Source organism: Heteronotia binoei, chromosome 4 (genome assembly GCF_032191835.1).
Source record: "Heteronotia binoei isolate CCM8104 ecotype False Entrance Well chromosome 4, APGP_CSIRO_Hbin_v1, whole genome shotgun sequence".
Lineage (NCBI taxonomy): Eukaryota > Metazoa > Chordata > Lepidosauria > Squamata > Gekkonidae > Heteronotia > Heteronotia binoei.
Window position 1 is genome coordinate 5,865,353 of NC_083226.1, and position 19,722 is coordinate 5,885,074.

General features: G+C 45.1%; 1 protein-coding gene across 10 annotated transcripts in view; it reads right to left on the reverse strand.

Moving 5' to 3' along the window:
- Positions 1–19,722, reverse strand: part of KCNMA1 (potassium calcium-activated channel subfamily M alpha 1) — an 866,219-nt gene that overhangs the window by 334,891 nt on the left and 511,606 nt on the right. For all 10 annotated transcript variants that reach the window (XR_009555312.1, XM_060236723.1, XM_060236715.1 and 7 more), the window contains exon 6: positions 10,663–10,738. Coding sequence is in view for 9 of the 10 variants with exons in the window: in XM_060236723.1 (XP_060092706.1) it covers positions 10,663–10,738 (76 nt within the window). In the remaining variant the exon portion in view is untranslated. The remainder of the gene's footprint in view (positions 1–10,662; positions 10,739–19,722) is intronic.

Consider the following 19,722-nt stretch of genomic DNA (forward strand, 5'->3'; position numbering starts at 1 on the left):
GCTGAGAGAGAGCTCTCACAGCAGCTGCCCTTTCAAGAACAGGGTCTCAGAGCGGGTCACAATCTCCTTTCCCTTCCTCCCCTACAACAGACACCCTGTGAGGTGGGTGGGGCTGAGAGGGCTCTCATAGCAGCTGCCCTTCCAAGGAAAGAGTCTAAGAACGGCCTACAATCTCCTTTATCTCGCTCCCCCACAACAGGCACCATGTGAGGTGGGTGGGGCTGAGAGGGGTCTCACAGCAGCTGCCCTTTCAAGGACAACCCAAGGCCATTCCAGCAGGTGCAAGTGGAGGAGTGGGGGATCAAACCCGGTTCTGCCAGATAAGAGTCCGCACACTTAACCACTACCCCAAACTGGCATATGCCCAAGGGGAACAAAAACTCTTTCTCGGGCAGGCCTCGGGTTCAGCGGGAACTCACAGGAGCACAGCTCCTGAACCTTTCTGAGAGTCCCACCTCCTTGTCCATTGAATAGTAGGTGCAGCTGCATAACAATCCCTGGATGAGCGCCACTGCCTCTTTTTCTACAAAACGACCCCTGCTCTTGGGCATGTCTAAAATACACAAACACAGCCCACTGCTGCAACTGAAGGGCACGCTAGACAGTGTTGCCAGCTGTAGACTGGGAAATACCTGGAAATTGGGGGTGGGGGTTGCAGCTTGGGAAGGGCAGAAGAGGAGAAGGCTGGACAATGTTTCTGATGTAACTGACATGAATTAGAGTGGACTTTGGAGGGTGGTGGAAGGCAGGAGGGCCTGGCTTGGTCCAGGGGACTGCAAAGAGTTGGGCTCGACTGTGCGACTGAACAACAAACGAACAGATAAGGCGCTTTAAACCATATAAGTAATATGAGTAAAGGAAAATAAACATAAAGTCCCTAACGTGACTGAACTGTCCCCAGTCTGTGAGGCCCCAGGCCTCGGCCTGCTCCCTCTCCCTCGGGGTGAGGGACTTTCCCCCTACACAGCAGCCTGCTTGACCTCTCAGGAGGAGAGAACAGTGCCTGTCTCCTGAGAGAGCTTTTAAACAATTCCCCTCAGAGCCTACTTGGATGTCGATTGGCTGAAACCAGCGCCAAGCATTCTGGGGATTGTAGGCTGTCTCTCCCTACTGCGACACAGGCCTCTCAGGCTCCCTAGGCCCACTAGGCCTCTCTCGCACAGAACATGACAAAAGCCAGCTAATAACTTCATATTCAATATAAGAGATGATCTCTCTCTCTCAACCTGCCTCTCTCTCTCCATCCATCCATCCATCCATCCACCCACATACACCACTATGAGAAAAATCATGAACAGAAGAAAAAGGAAGGAGAAAAGGGGAGAGGGGGTGCTTCCATCCATGTTGGCTGAGCCTTTACATCATTTTCATTGATTGTGTTTCTGAGAAATAGTATCCTGTAATCTAAATATTCAATGACTTGTTCAGCTTTTCAGGCAAGGGTCTCCGTTCATTAAAGAAAAACCCTTAATGAGCTATTGTCTGGAAATCCCATTAAATAAATTATTAAACTAGTCCAAATTATTTTAAAATCATTTTCCTCCCCCCCCCTCCACACACACACCCTGAATTAATATAGTCTTATTTGTTTTCAAGTGCTGTTATATTCCTTAATTTAGTGTGCCACCTATCCAAGGAAATCCCTTCAGCATTCTTCCAAAATTGAGCAAGAAAGCACCCTCGCTGCAACTAGGGGGTGTGAGTTTGGGATAAACCAAGCCAAATAAATATCCCCCTAATACTGTGTCAGTATTTCTCAGGTCTTTATTAAGCTAAATACAGACCAGAGATTTCGCTACTGATATGGCTCAGCCCCCCCCCCCTCCAATAAGCTTTCTTTCTTTCTTTCTTTCTTTCTTTCTTTCTTTCTTTCTTTCTTTCTTTCTTTCTTTCTTTCTTTCTTTCTTTCTTTCTCTTTCTTTCTTTCTTCCTTTCCTTCTTTCCTTCCTTCCTTCCTTCCTTCCTTCCTTCCTTCCTTCCTTCCTTCCTTCCTTCCTTCCTTCCTTCCTTCCTTCCTTCCTTCCTTCCTTCCTTCCTTCCTTCCTTCCCAGTTTGAACCAGGCTGCCCAGCAAAGTCCCCACCAAGTCTGCGGGGAGAATTTGCACATGATCAGCTCCTTTGCAGGCTCTGTTGGGCAGTCCAGTCCCCAGCCATGCCTGCAAGCAAGTTGGATCAGCGGGGGTGGTGTGGGGCTCCCAGCTCCCCCTGCCTCCTCTTGCAGCTGGGTTCAAACCTAGGAGCCAGCCAGCCCCAGCCAAAGAGGCCTGGATCTGTGGGCTCTGCACCACCCCCAGCTGATCTTCATTTCCTTCTCCAAGCTGCAAGAGAGGATCATTGGGGGGAGGGAGGGAGCGGGGGGCTGGGGTGAGCAGGGTCCTTGGTTTAAACCCAGCAACAAGAGAGGCCAGGCTACCCGCTCTGTAGCGATTCTCAATTAAAGACCCTCTTCCAAGTTGTTCCTTTATTGATAGACAGAAACAGACACTTCACAAGGACTCTTAGTATAGGGCCACTGTAAGCTCCAAGATGACTGGTTACATCAGGTGGGTGTGGTCTAATATGCAAAGGAATTCCTGCTACAAAAAAAGAGTCCTCATGAAGTTCTAAATCTAAGGATTTCCCCTGCTTCTTTGAATCTGAAAACTCCATCCTTTACCATGTTTATCCAATGGTAGGGAAACACTGTTTAAAAATTGTTCCACTAAATTACTTTTTTGATTTAGAATCTCCTAAATACTGCAGAGTGTTTACCTTTGCCTGTTTCATTATTCTACCTTCCACTCTGCTGCAAGGCAAATATTTTAGGTATGCTGTATTCCTACTGTGTCTGTTTTTGCCAGCTGAATGCTGTGGAAACTACTGAACACATCTTACTTCACCGTTAATTTTATAAGGACATTCATTCCCTGTATATCACTTCTATGTTATCAAAGTTTTCAGGCAGATCCTGAGGTGGCCAAACTGTGCGCTTTGATAAGACAATGGAGGCTTTAATCTTTTTAAATTGTGCTGTATTTGTTGTGATGCAACATCACCCCAGAGTTGGAAATGACTGGTGCTTGCACAGGGGACTGACTACCTTTACCTTTTTTTATTGCTAAAATTAACAGTTAACTAAGTTAAGGGTTTTGATTGTTCTGGTACATTTTGTGCCCTTATGTGGTGACGGTTGACCTCAGATTGTAATAAATAACATGAATGAATGGATGATATTCTGAATGCAATAAATGTCCTGTACCCAGGGCCAGTGTTCCCTCTAAGCTGAGCTAGTGTGACCTAGCTCACAGATTTTTAGCCTCCAGCTCACACATTTTTGTCTTCGCTCAGGAAGGATGACCCCACAGCACACTAATTTATGCAGTAGCTCACAACGTCAATACCTGTCCTTGAAAGGGCAGCTTCTGTGAGAGCCCTTTCAGCCCCAGCCACTTCACAGGGTGCCTGTTGTGGGGGGAGAAGATATAGGAGATTGTAAGCTGCTCTGAGTCTCTGATTCAGAGAGAAGGGTAGGGTATAAATCTGCAGTCTTCTTCTTCTAACTCATTTGTTATGAGGGCTGGATCTGACATAAATGAGACTTTGTCGGGTCAGGCCATGTGTGTCATAAAATGTAATGCCAGGTAGCAGAGCTATACACTTTATAATGGACACAGATAAACACAATTAAAGATTTAAAAAATAAAATATGAGAAGAAGAAGAAGAAGAAGAAGAAGAAGAAGAAGAAGAAGAAGAAGAAGAAGAAGAAGAAGAAGAAGAAGAAGAAGAAGAAGAAGAAGAAGATGATATTGGATTTATATCCCGCCCTCCACTCCGAAGACTCTCAGAGCGGCTCACAATCTCCTTTACCTTCCTCCCCCACAACAGACACCCTGTGAGGTGGGTGGGGCTGGAGAGGGCTCTCACAGCAGCTGCCCTTTCAAGGACAACCTCTGCCAGAGCTATGGCTGACCCAAGGCCATTCCAGCAGGTGCAAGTGGAGGAGTGGGGAATCAAACCCGGTTCTCCCAGATAAGAGTCCACACACTTAACCACTACACCAAACAAATACTCTTGCAGTATTTTGTTTAAAAAAATACTCTTGCAGTATTTTGTCTACAAATCTACTTTTGATTTATTGACATTCATTAAAGAAATCTCATGGTCAACGCTTTGAGCCTAAGACACAGGGGAAAACATGAAATGGCTGGGCATTGCCTTGCAAGCTTTTGTAAATTCCTTCATCTGCTGGTAAGCCAATGGAGAAAATAGAGGCTTTACTCTGTAGCTCCTGTGTAAATGACTAAGCCTGGCAAAGCAAGTGATGCAGAAGGAAGCAAGATAGAAGGAAGCAGATGACAGTGAATTGCTTGCAGGCCTGATAGGAGCCCTCTGAGAGTCTGATCTGGCCCTCAGGACACATGTTTGAGAGGATCACCATTAGTCTGCTGTGAGTTGATAGCATTTTGCACCACCTCCATTATAAACACTCCATAATATAGACAGCATCTACGAGAGTGTTGGATTAAGATACAGAAGACTCAGGTTCAAATTTCCATTCATCCATGGAGCTCACTGGATGACCTTGAGCTGGTCACTCTCTTCCAGCCTAACCTATTTCACAGGGATGTGGTGGGGATAAAATGCTCCCAAGGTCCTTAGAGGATGGTAAAAGGTAAAGGTGCAAGCACCAGTCGTTTCCGACTCTAGGGAGATGTTGCCTTCACAACATTTTCACCGCAGACTTTTTTCGGGATGGTTTGCCACTACCTTCCCCAGTCATCTACACTTTCCCCCCAGCAAGCTGGGTGCTCATTTTACCGACCTCGGAAGGATGGAAGGCTAAGTCAACCTTGAGCCGGCTACCTGAACCCAGCTTCTGCCAGGATCGAACTCAGGCCATGAGCAGAGCTTAGGACTGCAGTACTGCAGCTTTACCACTCTGCACCATGGAGCTCAGTATTTAGAGGATGGGCATGATTAAAATAAGTTTTATATAGAAGATGGGCAGCAAGAGACCATGGTGTTATATACTTGGTGGGCCTACTGCACCCGGATAAATGTGTGAATTGAATCCACTGAAAGGCACTCATGCAAATGGCCTGAAGGGCTCATTCACAGTTACACCATCACCATTTGATACTGCAGTGATCAAGAGAGCTTTTTTTTGTAGCAGGAACTCTTTTGCATTAGGCCACACCTCCCTGATGTAGCCAATCCTCCAAGAGTTTACAGGGCTCATAGGACAGGGCCTACAATAAGCTCCAGGAGGACTGGCTACATCATGGGTGTGTGGCCTAATATGCAAAAGAGTTCCTGCTACAAAAAAAAGCCCTGCATCGAGTTATAAACAAATACGCAGAAAGAGCTTTCAACTGGCCAATAACTTATCCACCAGCATTCTGCAAATGTTTCTGTGGTTCTTCGGTTACTGTTCATATCTCCTGTGTTTATGAAAAATGCCTCTGTCTTTTCAACCCAGGTTCTAAATATAGAGGCCGGATTAGTCACCATCATTTTCCCGCTGTTTAAGCTCTTTGAGACAGCTGTGCCGTTCCTAATTCTGAGTGAGACCAGTCTAAGCCCCCATCGTTTCACTGAAACATCATAGAAATCAAAGTGGGGGGGGGGGAGAGGATATCTACTATAATAATTTGAACAGTTTTCCTTGACTCTTTTTAATAAAATGATGGGAAATAAATATGAAGAATAAACATGCAAGATATGAGCACCATCTTCAAGTACTTGAAGGGATATATAGAGGATGGTGTGGAATTGTTTTCTGTGGCCCCAGAAGGTAGGACCAGAACCAGTGGGTTGAAATTAATTCAAAAGAGTTTCCGGCTCAACTTTAGGAAGAACGTCCTGACAGTTAGAGCGATCCTCAGTGGAAAAGGCTTCCTCGGGAGGTGGTGGGCTCTCCTTCCTTGGAGGTTTTTAAACAGAGGCTAGATGGCCATCTGACAGCGATGAAGATCCTGTGAATTTAGGGGGAAGCGTTTGTGAGTTTCCTGCATTGTGCAGGGGGTTGGACTAGATGACCCTGGAGGTCCCTTCCAACTCTATGATTCCAAGCCAGTCTGTGCAGCCACAAGTAAATAACAAAGGTAAACTGTAGATAAATAATGGGTTTCTTTGCAATTAGCTAATTATCAGGATGCTGTGTGGACAGTTCCTTGTTCCTGTCTGGCAAGGCAGGATACATCCACATGCAATTCCTTATTTTAATGAGGAACTGCATGGACAAAAGTTGCACCCAGAACTTCTAGTACAGGGGTCTCCAACATGGTTCTGGTGGGCATCAGGGCGCCCACTGGCACCTTTCCTGGTGCCCACCAAGTGGGCAGGGCCAGGTGGGCTTTGGCCCAGGAAGGTTTCTGACTCCCCACTGGAGATTTGGTTGACTGGGCAGATTTTTAAACATGTTCTTTTGGCGGCTGCCACCCCCACTGCTTCACTGAAGGATCTTCACTGTGTGACTACAGATAAGAAGCGGCTACAGGCGATTTGTGGCGGCACCCACCGCACTTGCACTGGAATCCCAAGGTAGGGTTGCCAATCCATCTGCAAAATTGTTTCAACATGCAAGCACTTTTTTTTGCACTTTGCAATTTATTGGAAGTAATTTTCAGTCAAGATTTCATGTGTGCTCAGTTGTATTGGATTTATTGTCATAAGTACGTCTTACCCTATGTAAATTAAGTGATGGGATGTACGTGTTGATTATCACTCTATTTAAAATTAATATAAATTGTGATTAGTGTTTTCGTTAATATATCACGGTGGGGTTTTTTTTGCTCGCAATGCCCAATTGGGAACAGGGGATCCCCCAGTCTGGAGGCCTTCAGGGTCATCAGAAAGCGGACGGGGGAATGTCTGCTGGGTGCTCCATTATTCCCTATGGAGACCGATTCATTTTTAAAGCTGCGCAATGACACCACCAATTTACTTCTCAGGCAATGTTATGAAATGATGCTGCAAATACCATCTATTTGCTATAATAACATTGCCCATTGCTCCTCCATATCAGATGTCACCCAGGGTGTCCCCATAGCTGGTTCCAATATTCATACCTGGGTTTTAAATGTGATGCTGCAACAGATAGGCCGTCAGTTTCCCAGTCCAAATTCTCCCAGTGGTTCAAACTGATTAAAAGGGGCCATGCTAGAGCTTCCTACCTCCTTAATATCTCCCCCTCCCCCATAACCTCAGAATAGCCTTCACTTCAATTAGGTTTCAAACCATGCTGATGGTTTTGTTAACTGGATGTTACTCCCAAATATTGCTGGCTTCCTGTCTTTGCATTTGCGAAGCTTCAGTTCCAGAGGTCCTATGGCACTACATTTTATCCTGTCCTTATATAGACAAGAAACAAAAACTACTGTGCACAAGAATTATGAAAAATAAACTTGTTTACAAGCTTGAAAAGTTCAGTTCCATAATTTCATAAGGCAACACAAATGGCACACACTCTCCCATACAGAAAAACAGATGCTGTCTATTTCCAAGGTCAATGATTTTACACCTGTTATTTCTTAGAGTCATTGTAAAGTTCACAACAAAGTGCTAGGTGTAAACCAGGTAAAATTCCACTGGAGATGACAAAGCTTTGCTCCAGGAACGAGAATTTCCACAGAAAGATAAACCACGATGGGACGGTGGCTCAGTGGTAGAGCATCTGCTTGGGAAGCAGAAGGTCCCAGGTTCAATCCCTGGCATCTCCAAAAAAGGGTCCAGGCAAATAGGTGTGAAAAACCTCCGCTTGAGACCCTGGAGAGCCGCTGCCAGTCTGAGAAGACAATACTGACTTTGATGGACCAAGGGTCTGATTCAGTATAAGGCAGCTTCATATGTTCATATGTTCAACACTTCCGTTAGCTCAGGATAGTGTTTCACAGATAGGTTTCCTCAGGAGTTGTTCCAAAGTACACATATTCCTATCATTCACATTCATATCAAATATTCATTCAAATATTCCTATTTATTTATTTATTTATTTTAGTATATTTCTATTCCACCTATTCCCCATAGGGCTCAGGGAGGAGTACGACATATGATAAAACAACAAAATACAATAAAAACATTTTAAAAACAGACAACTCAACAACACTCGGAGAAGTTTACCATAATATCACATATTGCCCAATCTAGCCGTCTCACATCATGATATCTCATAGAGATGGCAGTTTTTATTCCATTTCCTAGCACAGATGACGGCGCTGGCTGGGGAGGCCAACCTGATCAAGAATAGATGCCCACAGCCTCAGCTAAAAGCCTGGTGGGACAGCTCCGTTTTACAGGCCCTACGGAAGGCTAATAAGCCAGGTAGGGCCCGGATCTCAATCGGGAGCTGATTCCACCAGGTCGGGGCCAGGACTGAAAAAGCCTCGGCCCTAGTTGAGGCAAGCCGGGCATCTCTTGGGCCAGGGACAGCCAACAGATGTTGGGAGGCCAAATGTAACGACCTCCTGGGCATATATGGAAGGAGACGGTCCCGCAGGTATGTCGGTCCCAGGCCGCATAAGGCTTTAAACATTAGAACTAAAACCTTGAAGCGGATCCGGTACTCAATGGGCAGCCAGTGCAGACTGTGGAGCGCCAGCCGAATGCCCACCCGTAAAGGTAGTGCAGTCAGCAGGCAGGCTGCCGCATTCTGCACCCGCTGCAGTTTCTGGATCAGTCTCAAGGGTAAGCCAGCGTAGAGCGAGCTACAGTAGTTTAGTCTGGAAGTGACCATTGCATGGATCACTGTAGTCAGGTCCTGAGGGAATAGATATGGTGCTAGCTGCCTGATCTGCCAAAGATAACAAAAGGCAGACCTGGTAACCATCGTGATCTGGGCCTCCATGGAAAGGAAGGCATCCAAGGTCACTCCCAAGCTCTTCACCTGTTGGGCTAGCACCAATGTGGCACTATCCAAAACTGGGTGCTTGATGCCCATCCCCATCCCACCCCAACTCAGGTACAGGACCTCCATCTTAGCTGGATTCAATTTCATCCAGCTCTGTTGTAACCACCCAGCCACGGCTCCCAATGCCTCGGAAAACTGGTCAGCGGCAGCGACTGGCCGGCCACCCATCAACAGATAGAGTTGGGTGTCATCAGTGTACTGGTGGCAACCTAGACCAAAATCTTGGGCAATCTGGGCAAGGGGGCGCATATAGATGTTAAATAATATTGGCGAGAGAATGGCTCCCTGTGGCACTCCACATATAAATGGATGCCGCAAGGAAGTCTGCTCGCCAAGCCACACCCTTTGTCCCCGTCCCCGGAGAAAGGAGGAAAATCATTGTAAGGCCACACCCCAAACTCCAGTGACGGCGAGGTGGTGGGTCATAAGGTCGTAATCGACCATGTCAAATGCTGCTGACAGATCGAGAAGTAGCAGCAGCGCTGACCCGCCTTGATCCAGGTGCCATCTTAGGTCATCTGTCATCATATCATACCAAATATTCATATCATTCACATTCTAATGCACAGCAAGTAGTAATAATTCTGTATATTTTTTTATTTTTTCCTAGCTTTTTTGTGGTGTTGTTGCTTGGAATTTATCTTAATAAAAATAATTTAATTAAAACAATTAATTATTTAATTAAATAATGAAACAAAAATTATTCAATTAGAGCAACGGTAACAAAGTTCTCTTTTTCGGCAGAGAACCAAATTTCTCGCGGCACTTTTAAATGGGCTTAAATTTTTCTTCAGGCTCAGAGAAGCCTCTTTTTGTTTTCTCAGACAGTGATCCATTTGTTTCCTACAGAGTGTCATTCTTCACTTTAGCAGGCAAGAAAATACGGGCTACAGTTGCATTTAAAAGGGCCAATACTTTTATTTGATTAGTACTTTATGGTTAGATTGTTTTAATGCTGATACTGGCAATTATGTAGTATGTGTAGATTGTAACGGCCTTTGGCCATAGGTAATAAACTTTACGGTATCATATCGACCTCCAAAACATCCTACCATTAACAGCCTAACTCAGGTCTTGCAAAGTGAGGGCCATGGCTTCTTTGAGTCCATCCATCTAATGCTGAGTCTTTCTCTTTTCTTTCTGCCTTCAACTTTTTCTAGCCTTATTGCCTTTTCCAGTGACTCTTGTCTTCTCATAAATATAACATGAACATTACTCAATGCATGCATAAATAAAAAAACAGGGGCACGCTGTACACTGTTTGTACGTGCGTTCATTGTAACTTATGAGCAGGGCGTCGTAACTATTTCCAAGGCACAACCTCACAACAGTACGGATAGTACTGTTAGCAGCAGCTAGGATACTGCACTTAAAGCTGTAAGAAATTTCCAAACTCATAAATCCAGAGGGACAGATCTGTTTGCCAAAACGTATTTTGGAGAATTCAGTGGCAAAGATTTTTAAAAGAACATCACCCATGAGCATACATTTGAGACCATGAGGTTAGTTCCACGGAACTAGTAGTTTACTGAACCCAATAAAATGCCCCTTGAAAACATGGAATGGGTGGGGGGGATTGACACTGGGCTGCTTTTAGCCTAGACTTGCTCCACAAATGTCAAAGTAACTCCCTCAATTCACTAATCAATAAATGTTATCCAGTAGAGGACTCACAGAGCAAGCACATCAAAGGAGGAGGGGAAGTAATAGCTAAACTGGCCCCTTCATGTCCCAGAGAAGCAAAAAAGGAAACAGTAGATGCCAATGCCTTACCTTGTTTTAAGGATATTCAGAAACTGCAAAATTTCTGAGAACTGTATCAGCCTAAGCGCTCGTAAAAATCTTAAACCTGTAATCACAAAAGGACAAAAAAAATATCATTAGATTATGTTGATCCATTTATGACTTTCAGGGGCAGCTGCAACATCACATGAACACATGAAGCTGCCTTATACGGAATTAGACCCTTGGTCCTTCAGAGCCAGTATTGTCTACTCAGACTGGCAGCAGCTCTCCAGGGTCTCAGGCGGAGATCTTTCACATCACCTACTGCCTGGTCCTTTTTAACTGGAGGTCCCTGAGATTGAACGTGGGACCTTCTGCATGCCGACGAGATGCTCCATCACTGAGCCATGGCCCCTTCCCTTTCTCAAAATACTTAAAGTCATTTAAACACTTTTTAAAAAACACGTGGGCACCAGGAAAAGAGTTGGGGGGTGCCTCAACTCCCTTGGGTGCCCTGTTGGGGGCCTCAATTGGCTGATGTGCTGAATACAAATTGAGAGAAAAATAAAAGCAATGGGGTTATCCCTAGAACTATTGTCCCTGCTGTCCTTCACCACCGCAGTCCAACCAATTAAAAACAGGTTGCTAGATAATGAGCGCCAAGACCCATACAGTTTGGCTAAGAAAACTTGTTCCCCACTGAGTTTTGAGATCTCTCTTAGTACTGGGAAAATGGCCTCATATCTATCCGTCTTGCAGGTGCCCCAGCAGCGTAGAGCTTTTTCCCTTGCCAGATGCAACGCCATGCCCTCTGCCATTCTTTATGGCAGCTTTAACAAGACAGCCTACTCAGTCAGATACTGCCTCTGTAAGCGAAAATGTGTGGAGTCAGTGACTCTTCTTTATTGTAATTTGTATACAGATCTTCGTCACAAGTATTTACATCCTCTTTTAGTTAGCATGGTTTATTGTTCTGATGCACTTAACGTCTATAATCTTTTGAACGATACTTCATCTAGTGTCACTGAGAAAGAGGTTAAGTTTCTTTATTCTGTTTTAAAGGCAAGACAGAGGATCTCATAGAAATAGTTTACGTTTATGCTTTTCCTGATGTATATGTATGCAATCGTTCCATTTTATCTTTTTTTTTTAAACCAATTTGCTCTGATATATACATCTATATATTTTATGCCAATAAAGGCTGACTTGACTTGACTGGATGTGCTGAATATCCAGCACTTTGAAAGGCCCCTCCATAGTAACCATCCCCAAAGTGTCAGTCACCTCCTGAAAGTAGGGTTGCCAAGGCCCCCATGGCCTCAGGTAGGGGACTTTTTTCATGCGTGCAAAGCACAAGCAGCATGATGACATCACTTGCAAGTGATGTCATCATGCCAGCGACATTGCATGCTGGCTACTCTAGCAGCTTCCGGGGAAACACTATTGTTTTCCTGGACTCTCTAGCAATTTCAGAGAGAAAGTCTATGGTACCATAGAGTGGGGTGGCCAATGGTAGCTCTCCAGATGTTTTTTGCCTACAACTCCCATCAGCCCTAGCCAGCATGGCCAATAGCTGGGGCTGATGGGAGTTGTAGGCAAAAAAATATCTGGAGAGCTACCGCTGGCCACCCCTGCCATAGAGTTTCCCTCCCAAATTGCTAGATCATCCAGAAAAACCATAGTTTTCCCAGAAGCTCCTAGAGCGGCTGGTGCGCGATGTCGCCAGTGTGATGACATCACTTGTGAGTGATGTCATCACACCAGTGACTTTGAGAGGGGATCCCTCTGCTGGCCCAATACAGATCAGTGGGTTGGGGACCTCCTGAATGGGAGAACCCCCGCCTGGGCTGGGAGCTTGGGAGCCCTACCTGAAACTAATTTACAAAGAAGTGACTATGTACCATTCATGAACTTAAAGTCTTTAAGTTCTTTAAGTCTTTAAAATCTACCAATAGGGTGCCTGAGATACTCCCCACCCCTCACAGAAATCTCCCTAAAAAGAGAGATGGTATGAAAACCTGATTTTTAAAAAGGACCCAGCAGATGATACGTGCAATCTCAGATGGAAATTCTATGTGATGCAAATAAGTCGTCAATTGCAACACTTTCTCAAGTTTAATCTGGCAAAGGCGCCATTAGTCTTCCATTTCGTTTAAGCAAATCCATAAGAAATTTTATCTTTAAATGCAGGTTGCCTGGTTAGCTGCTCTACAGATACAGAAACACTGTACAAGATAAAGGGGCTTAAATTATTATACGACTTACGAGCTATACCAAACAATTTGGCTGCAAATCTCTCCCAAAGGAGTAAAGGTACATTGGGTATTATAAACATACGGCTTATAAAATCAAGAAGGGAAGTCTAGAGGCTGGGAGCATGCTGCAGAAGAGGGCACCGAAATGTGGCTTGGAGCAGTGCTGAATACATTGAGTCCAGTGTTTACTGAACTTTTGACCTCCATTGCCTTGTTATGTATTCCTTCCACCTAGGAAATGTAGCTTTGTGAATTTTGATTGATACTTTCTGCCTTTGAATAGTAGAACGTTTCGTGCAAAGATGGCCATGATAAAGGACAAAAACGGTAGAGACCTAACAGAAGCAAAAGAGATCAGAAAGAGGTGGCAAGAATACACAGAAGAATTGTACAAGAAAGATCCTCAATGTCCTTGACAACCACAAGGGTAAAATCGCTGACATTGAGCCAGACATCCTGGAGCGCAAGGTCAAATGGGCTTTAGAAAGCATTACTAACAACAAAGTGAACAGAGATGACAGTATCCCAGTTGAACTATTTAAAGTCCTAAAAGACGATGCTGTTAAAGTGATGCACTCATTATGTCAGCAAATTTGGAAAATGCAACAGCAGCCACAGGAATTGGCAAAGGTCAGTTTATATTCCAATCCCAAAGAAAGATAATGCCAAGGAATGTTCAAACTATCGCACCATTGCACTCATTTCACATGCCAGCAAGGTCATGTTAAAAATCCTACAAGCTAGGCTTCAGCAGTATGTAGACTGGGAACTACCAGAAGTTCCGGCTGGGTTTCAGAGAAATAGAAGAACTAGAGATCAAATTGCCTACATTTGATGGATTATGGAGAAAGCATGGGAGTACCAGAAAAACATCCACTTCTGGTTCATTGACTATGCCAAAGCCTTTGATTGTGTGGCTCACAACAAACTGTGGCAAGTCCTTAAAGAGATGGGAGTACCAGACCACCTCACATGTCTCCTGAGAAACCTGTATAAGGGTCAAGAAGCAACTGTCAGAACGGGATATGGAACAACTGATTGGTTTAGAATAGGAAAAGGAGTTCGACAAGGATGTATATTGTCACCCTGCTTATTTAATTTATATGCAGAGTACATCATGCGGAATGCCGACCTGGATGAAGCAGAAGCTGGAATTAAGATTGCCAGGAAAAACATCAACAACCTCAGATATGTAGATGACACTACTCTAATGGCAGAAAGTGAGGAGGACCTCTTGTTGAGGGTGAAAGAGGAGAGCACAAAAGTAGGCTTGAAACTCAACATAAAAAAAAAAATTAAGATCATGACATCTGGCCCCATCACTCCTTGGCAAATAGAAGGGGAAGACATGGTAGTAGTGACAGACTTCACATTCCTGGGACCCAAGATCACTGCAGATGGTGACTGAAGACATGCAATTAAAAGACGTTTGCTCCTTGGGAGGACAGCTATGGCAAACCTGGGCAGTATAATAAAAAGTAGAGACCTCACCCTGCCAACAGAAGTCTGTATAGTCAAAGTGATGGTATTCCCAGTAGTAATGTATGACTGTGAGAGTTGGACCATAAGGAAGGCCGAGTGCAGAAGAATACATATGAAGCTGCCTTATACTGAATCAGACCTTTGGTCCATCAAAGTCAGTCTTGTCTTCTCAGACTGGCAGCGGCTCTCCAGGGTCTCAAGCTGAGGCTTTTCACACCTATTTGCCTGGACCCTTTTTTGGAGATGCCGGGGATTGAACCTGGGACCTTCTGCTTCCCAAGCAGTTGCTCTACCACTGAGTCACCGTCCCTCCCCTTTCGAGCTGCGGTGCTGGAGAAGACTCACGGGAGTCCCTTAGACTGCAAGAAGATCAACTAAATCAGTCCAAAGGGAAATCAGACTGTTCCCTGGAAGGTCAGATGCTGAAGCTGAAGCTCAAATACTTTGGCCACCAAAGGGAGCACTCACTGGATGGAGAAGACTCTGATGCTGGGAAAGACAGAAGGCAAAAGAAGAAGGGGACAGCAAAAGATGAGATGGCTGGACAGTGTTACAGATATAACTAACATGAATTTGAGTGGACTTCATGTTTCGTTTCTCTACCAGGAGTAGGGATGGGCATGAACTGGAAAAATGCAGTCCGGATTGTGGCTCATGGCCGACCCGCAAAAAAAACTCATGAACCAGAAACCAAACCAGGAGGCCAGTTCATGAACCAAACCTGTTTGTGGCCCCACAAAAACCACTGAAAGGGATCACAGTCCCTTTAAAAGGAGTTTGCCGAAAGCTGGAAAAACAACTGCTCCCTGCAACGCAGCTATGTTTCGGGCTGTCATCTGCATAAGACAACCTGAAACTGCTAAGTGGTGGGGAGCACTTTCTCGCCACCCAGCTGTTTTTGCGGCTTTTGCAAGGAACAGAAAGCAAGGGCTTAAAGGGACTTGGGAGTCCCTTTAAACCTCTGCTTTCTGCTTCATTCACAAACCAAAAGTTAATGGAAGTTCGTGACAGTAGACCTGTTATGACCTTCTGTTTGGAAACCATGAACAAGGCAGATTTTGTGATGAATTCTGCTTCACAGCTCAGTTCATGCCCATCAATAATCAGGAGCCCACATCTACGTTTCTTGCCACAATCCTAGCCAACCTTGACCCAGGTCCAGAAGTAGAGAAAATTATTTTCTTTCACTCACTGTTTGCATTGGCTGCTGTGAAAGACAGAACAAAAGTCATGCCAGTTGGAACCTAATGTTTTGCAGCCTGACTTGCGCTTTCGGGCCAGGCTCTCCCTTCGTCACTTATCCATTTTCATCTCATCAGCTTTTTTTGTTATTCTCTTGTTATTTTATGCATCTTTAATTGAACTTATGGCCTAAGGCCATATGCAGAGGTGGAATTCTAGGAGGAACTACTTTGCATATTAGGCCACCCCCACCCCCAATGTAGCCAATCTTCCTGGAGCTTACAAAAAAGAGCCCTGTAAGCTGCCTACATCAGGGGTGTGTGGCCTAATATTTATTTGCTTTATTTAATTTAATTTATATCCCGCCCTCCCCACCGAAGGCAGGCTCAGGGTGGCTCACAGGTTAGGGTCAAAAAATGACCAAACAAGATAAAAACATCAATAATACATAAAACATAAAAACTATATTAAAATATCAATTAAAAACAATATAACAATAGATGCTAGTACAATGATTCATGATGCAATTAAATTCTGATAGTAGCAGTATAACTGGATAGTCAATATTAGATGTTTCAAGGGACCCCAAATCACCATAGTGTGGTAGGAAGTCCAGAATGATGTTAAGTTCCGGTTGATGGGCCTAGTCCGTTGCTGTAAGTTGTCCTTATGGAAAAGCTAATAGGCAAAGGAGCTCCTGCTAGAATTTCATCCCTGGCCAAATGGATAAATTTGAATCCTGCTACTATAAGCAAATTAACAAGATGGCCCTCTCACTGTAAGTAAACCTTATAAGATGAGCAATATAAGCTTTGCAAACCTACCAGAACATGCAAAATGCAAGATCCCCCCTTTTAACCTTCCATATGTACAATCGGAAGGATAACTGTAATATGGGTTGAAATTAATTGTGTCATTAAGTAACACAGGCTTAGTAACACAGGCTTTGGTATGAACATGGACTAGGTAAGGAGGGAAATTACCTCAGCTCACAAATCTGCAAACACAGCAACTAAACATCACAAATACAGAAGTCTTGCACTGAACTGCATAAACTTCCAGAGTTTACAATGACCACTGTGAAACTGGGGGTATCCTGATCTCCAAGCTGGAAAGCTGGAGTCTTGCAATAATTAAGACTACAAGATAAATGAGAGAAGGCCAGAGAAGTTTTTCAGAGGGGGAAAAATGCTGGATGTCCCTCACACCACATCCTGACCACTCTGGCCTAGGCTAGCTCAGTGTCATCAGATCTTGGAAACTAAGCAAGCTCAACCCTGATTGATACTTGGATGGGAGACCACCAAGGAAGTCCAGGGTTGCTACACGGAGGCAGGCAACAGCAGGTTGCCTCTGAATTTCTCGTGACTTGAAAACCCTACAGGGTTGCCGTAAGTTGGCTGTGACTTTGAATGCCCTTTCCACCACCACCCCGAGTAACCCATCTAACCAATCTCCAGGTGGAGTAGAGTTCTCCCAGAATTACAACTGATCTCCAGTCTCTAGAAGTGAAATCCCCAGGAGTAGGGGTCGTTTTGTATAAAAATAGGTGGTGGATCTCATTAGCATAACTCAATAGCCTATGCCACCACCACCACCACCCCTCCAGCCAAAAGCAACCCGATGCAGAATAGGAGAGCACCAGATGAGTGAGGCCTGCTTGGGCTGGCTAGAGATCCAGCCAGCCCAAACAGACCTCGCTCACCTGGGGCTCTTCTGGGCTGCCTCCCCCCTCAGCCAAAAGGCCAGCAAGCTGCCCTCCACCCAAAATCACATCAGAAGTGGAGTGTGCAACAACAAATGCATATGGATTTATGGGAAACCAGCACTGTTATCTAGGTCATGAAAAGTCTTAAATCTTAGGAAAATAGCAATGAAGATTTAGGCCAGACATTTTTGCTGCAGTACAATCTACTTGGCTAAATGCATGTTTTTGATAGGATTAGCCAGCCCAAGAGGCAGAAGGGCTTTCCATGGGCGCTCACAAAGTGGGGGAACTCCTACGCAAAATAATCAGAATACAAAAGGGAAGTGGGGGGGAGAGACCACAGAGATATTCTCAGAGATAAACTGCTCTGTTGTTCAACGCTAATAAGGCCTTTATCAGGGTTTCCATATTTTGAAAAACAAAAAAGAGGACATATTTCCTGACAGACTACTTTAAAATAGAGATCACAACAAACCTCATTTCAAACACCCCTCCTATTTAAGCTATGATAACTGCTACTAACTAGGAATGTTCCTAACCTTCCAACCCCAAAAGAGGACTTCTTCATCCATTTTTTTTTTTGAAAGAGCCCAAAAGACAACAGACACCAACAAAGATGGACATGTTCTCTAAGAAGAAGACATCTGGAAACTCTGGATTTAGTCCAGAATAAAAAGCAGGGCCAGCTAACACTCTCTTGGGAGAGCCAGTTTGGTATAGTGGTTAACCGGCTTCGTTACAAAGTGCTGGTCATTACCTTTAAAGCCCTATATGGCCGAGGACCTGCCTACCTTAGGGACCGTCTCTTCCCATATGTGCCCCAGAGAGTGCTTCGATCTGGTGCACAAAATCGGTCGACAATCCCCGGACTGAAGGAGGCCAAACTGAAGCGTACGCGAGAAAGGGCCTTTTCGATCGCAGCTCCACACCGGTGGAACCAACTACCGGATGAAGTGCGGGCCCTGCAGAGTCTTGGTCAATTCCGTAGGGCCTGCAAGACTACCCTTTTCCAACTGGCCTTCGCTCAATGCGGATTTTAGTCTACTACATACGGCTATCATAAATTACAAGAGGAGAACATCCAGAACATAGCACCTGTACATGTTAGTTTTTAACTTTTGCTGGTTTTAATTAGCAAATTATATATTGTACTGATATAATGTTTTATATTGTGATTTTGTATTTATTATATGTCGTGAGCCGCCCTGAGCCTGCTGCGGCGGGGAGGGCAGGATATAAATAAATTATTATTATTATTAAGTGTGCGGACTCTTATCTGGGAGAACCGGGTTAATTCCCTCCTCCTCCGCTTACACCTGCTGGAATGGCCTTGGGTCAGCCATAGCTCTGACAGAGGTTGTCCTTGAAAAGGCAGCTGCTGTGAGAGCCCTCTCCAGCCCCACCCACCTCACAGGGTGTCTGTTGTGGGGGAAGAAGGGAGAGGACATTGTGAGCTGCTCTGAGACTCTGTCTTTGAAAGGGCAGCTGCTGTGAGAGCCCTCTCAGCCCCACCCACCTCACAGGGTGTCTGTTGCGGGGGAAAGAAGGGAGAGGAGATTGTGAGCCGCTCTGAGACTCTGTCCTTGAAAGGGCAGCTGCTGTGAGAGCCCTCTCCAGCCCCACCCACCTCACAGGGTGTCTGTTGCGGGGGAAAGAAAAGAGAGGAGATTGTGAGCCGCTCTGAGACTCTGTCCTTGAAAGGGCAGCTGCTGTGAGAGCCCTCTCCAGCCCCACCCACCTCACAGGGTGTCTGTTGCGGGGGAAAGAAAAGAGAGGAGATTGTGAGCCGCTCTGAGACTCTGTCCTTGAAAGGGCAGCTGCTATGAGAGCCCTCTCAGCCCCACCCACCTCACAGGGTGTCTGTTGTGGGGGAGGAAGAGGAAGGAGATTGTAGGCCACTCTGAGACTCTGTCCTTGAAAGGGCAGTTGCTGTGAGAGCCCTCTCAGCCCCACCCACCTCGCAGGGTGTCTGTTGTGGGGGAAGAAGATATAGGAGATTGTAAGCCACTCTGCGTCTCTGATTCAGAGAGAAGGGCGGGGTATAATTCTGCAATTCTTCTTCTTCTACCTTCAAGATCACAAATGCTCATAGCAAATCAAGCAGTTACATTTAAAAAAAAAAAAATTCCCAAAGAAAGCGTCCAGAGGCACTTCCTCCACTACAGTTCCCAACCTTCAGGTGGTGAATTAAAGACGGTGCTGTGTTGTATGAAACACATGAAACAATTTATACTACTTTGTAATATTATTACTGAATAAGTTACCGAACAACCACTGATGGTCACAGACCTACTAATATAATTGCATGTAATCAGGGGTCGCTTTGTAGAAAAATAGGTGGTGGAGCTCATCCAGGGATCGTTATGCGCCTACTGTTCAATGGACAAGGTGGGAAGGAGGAGGGGGAACCCTCAGAAAGGTTCAGGAGCTGAGCCGCTGTGCGTTCCGAGGCCTGCATGTAACAGCTATAGCAATGAATCA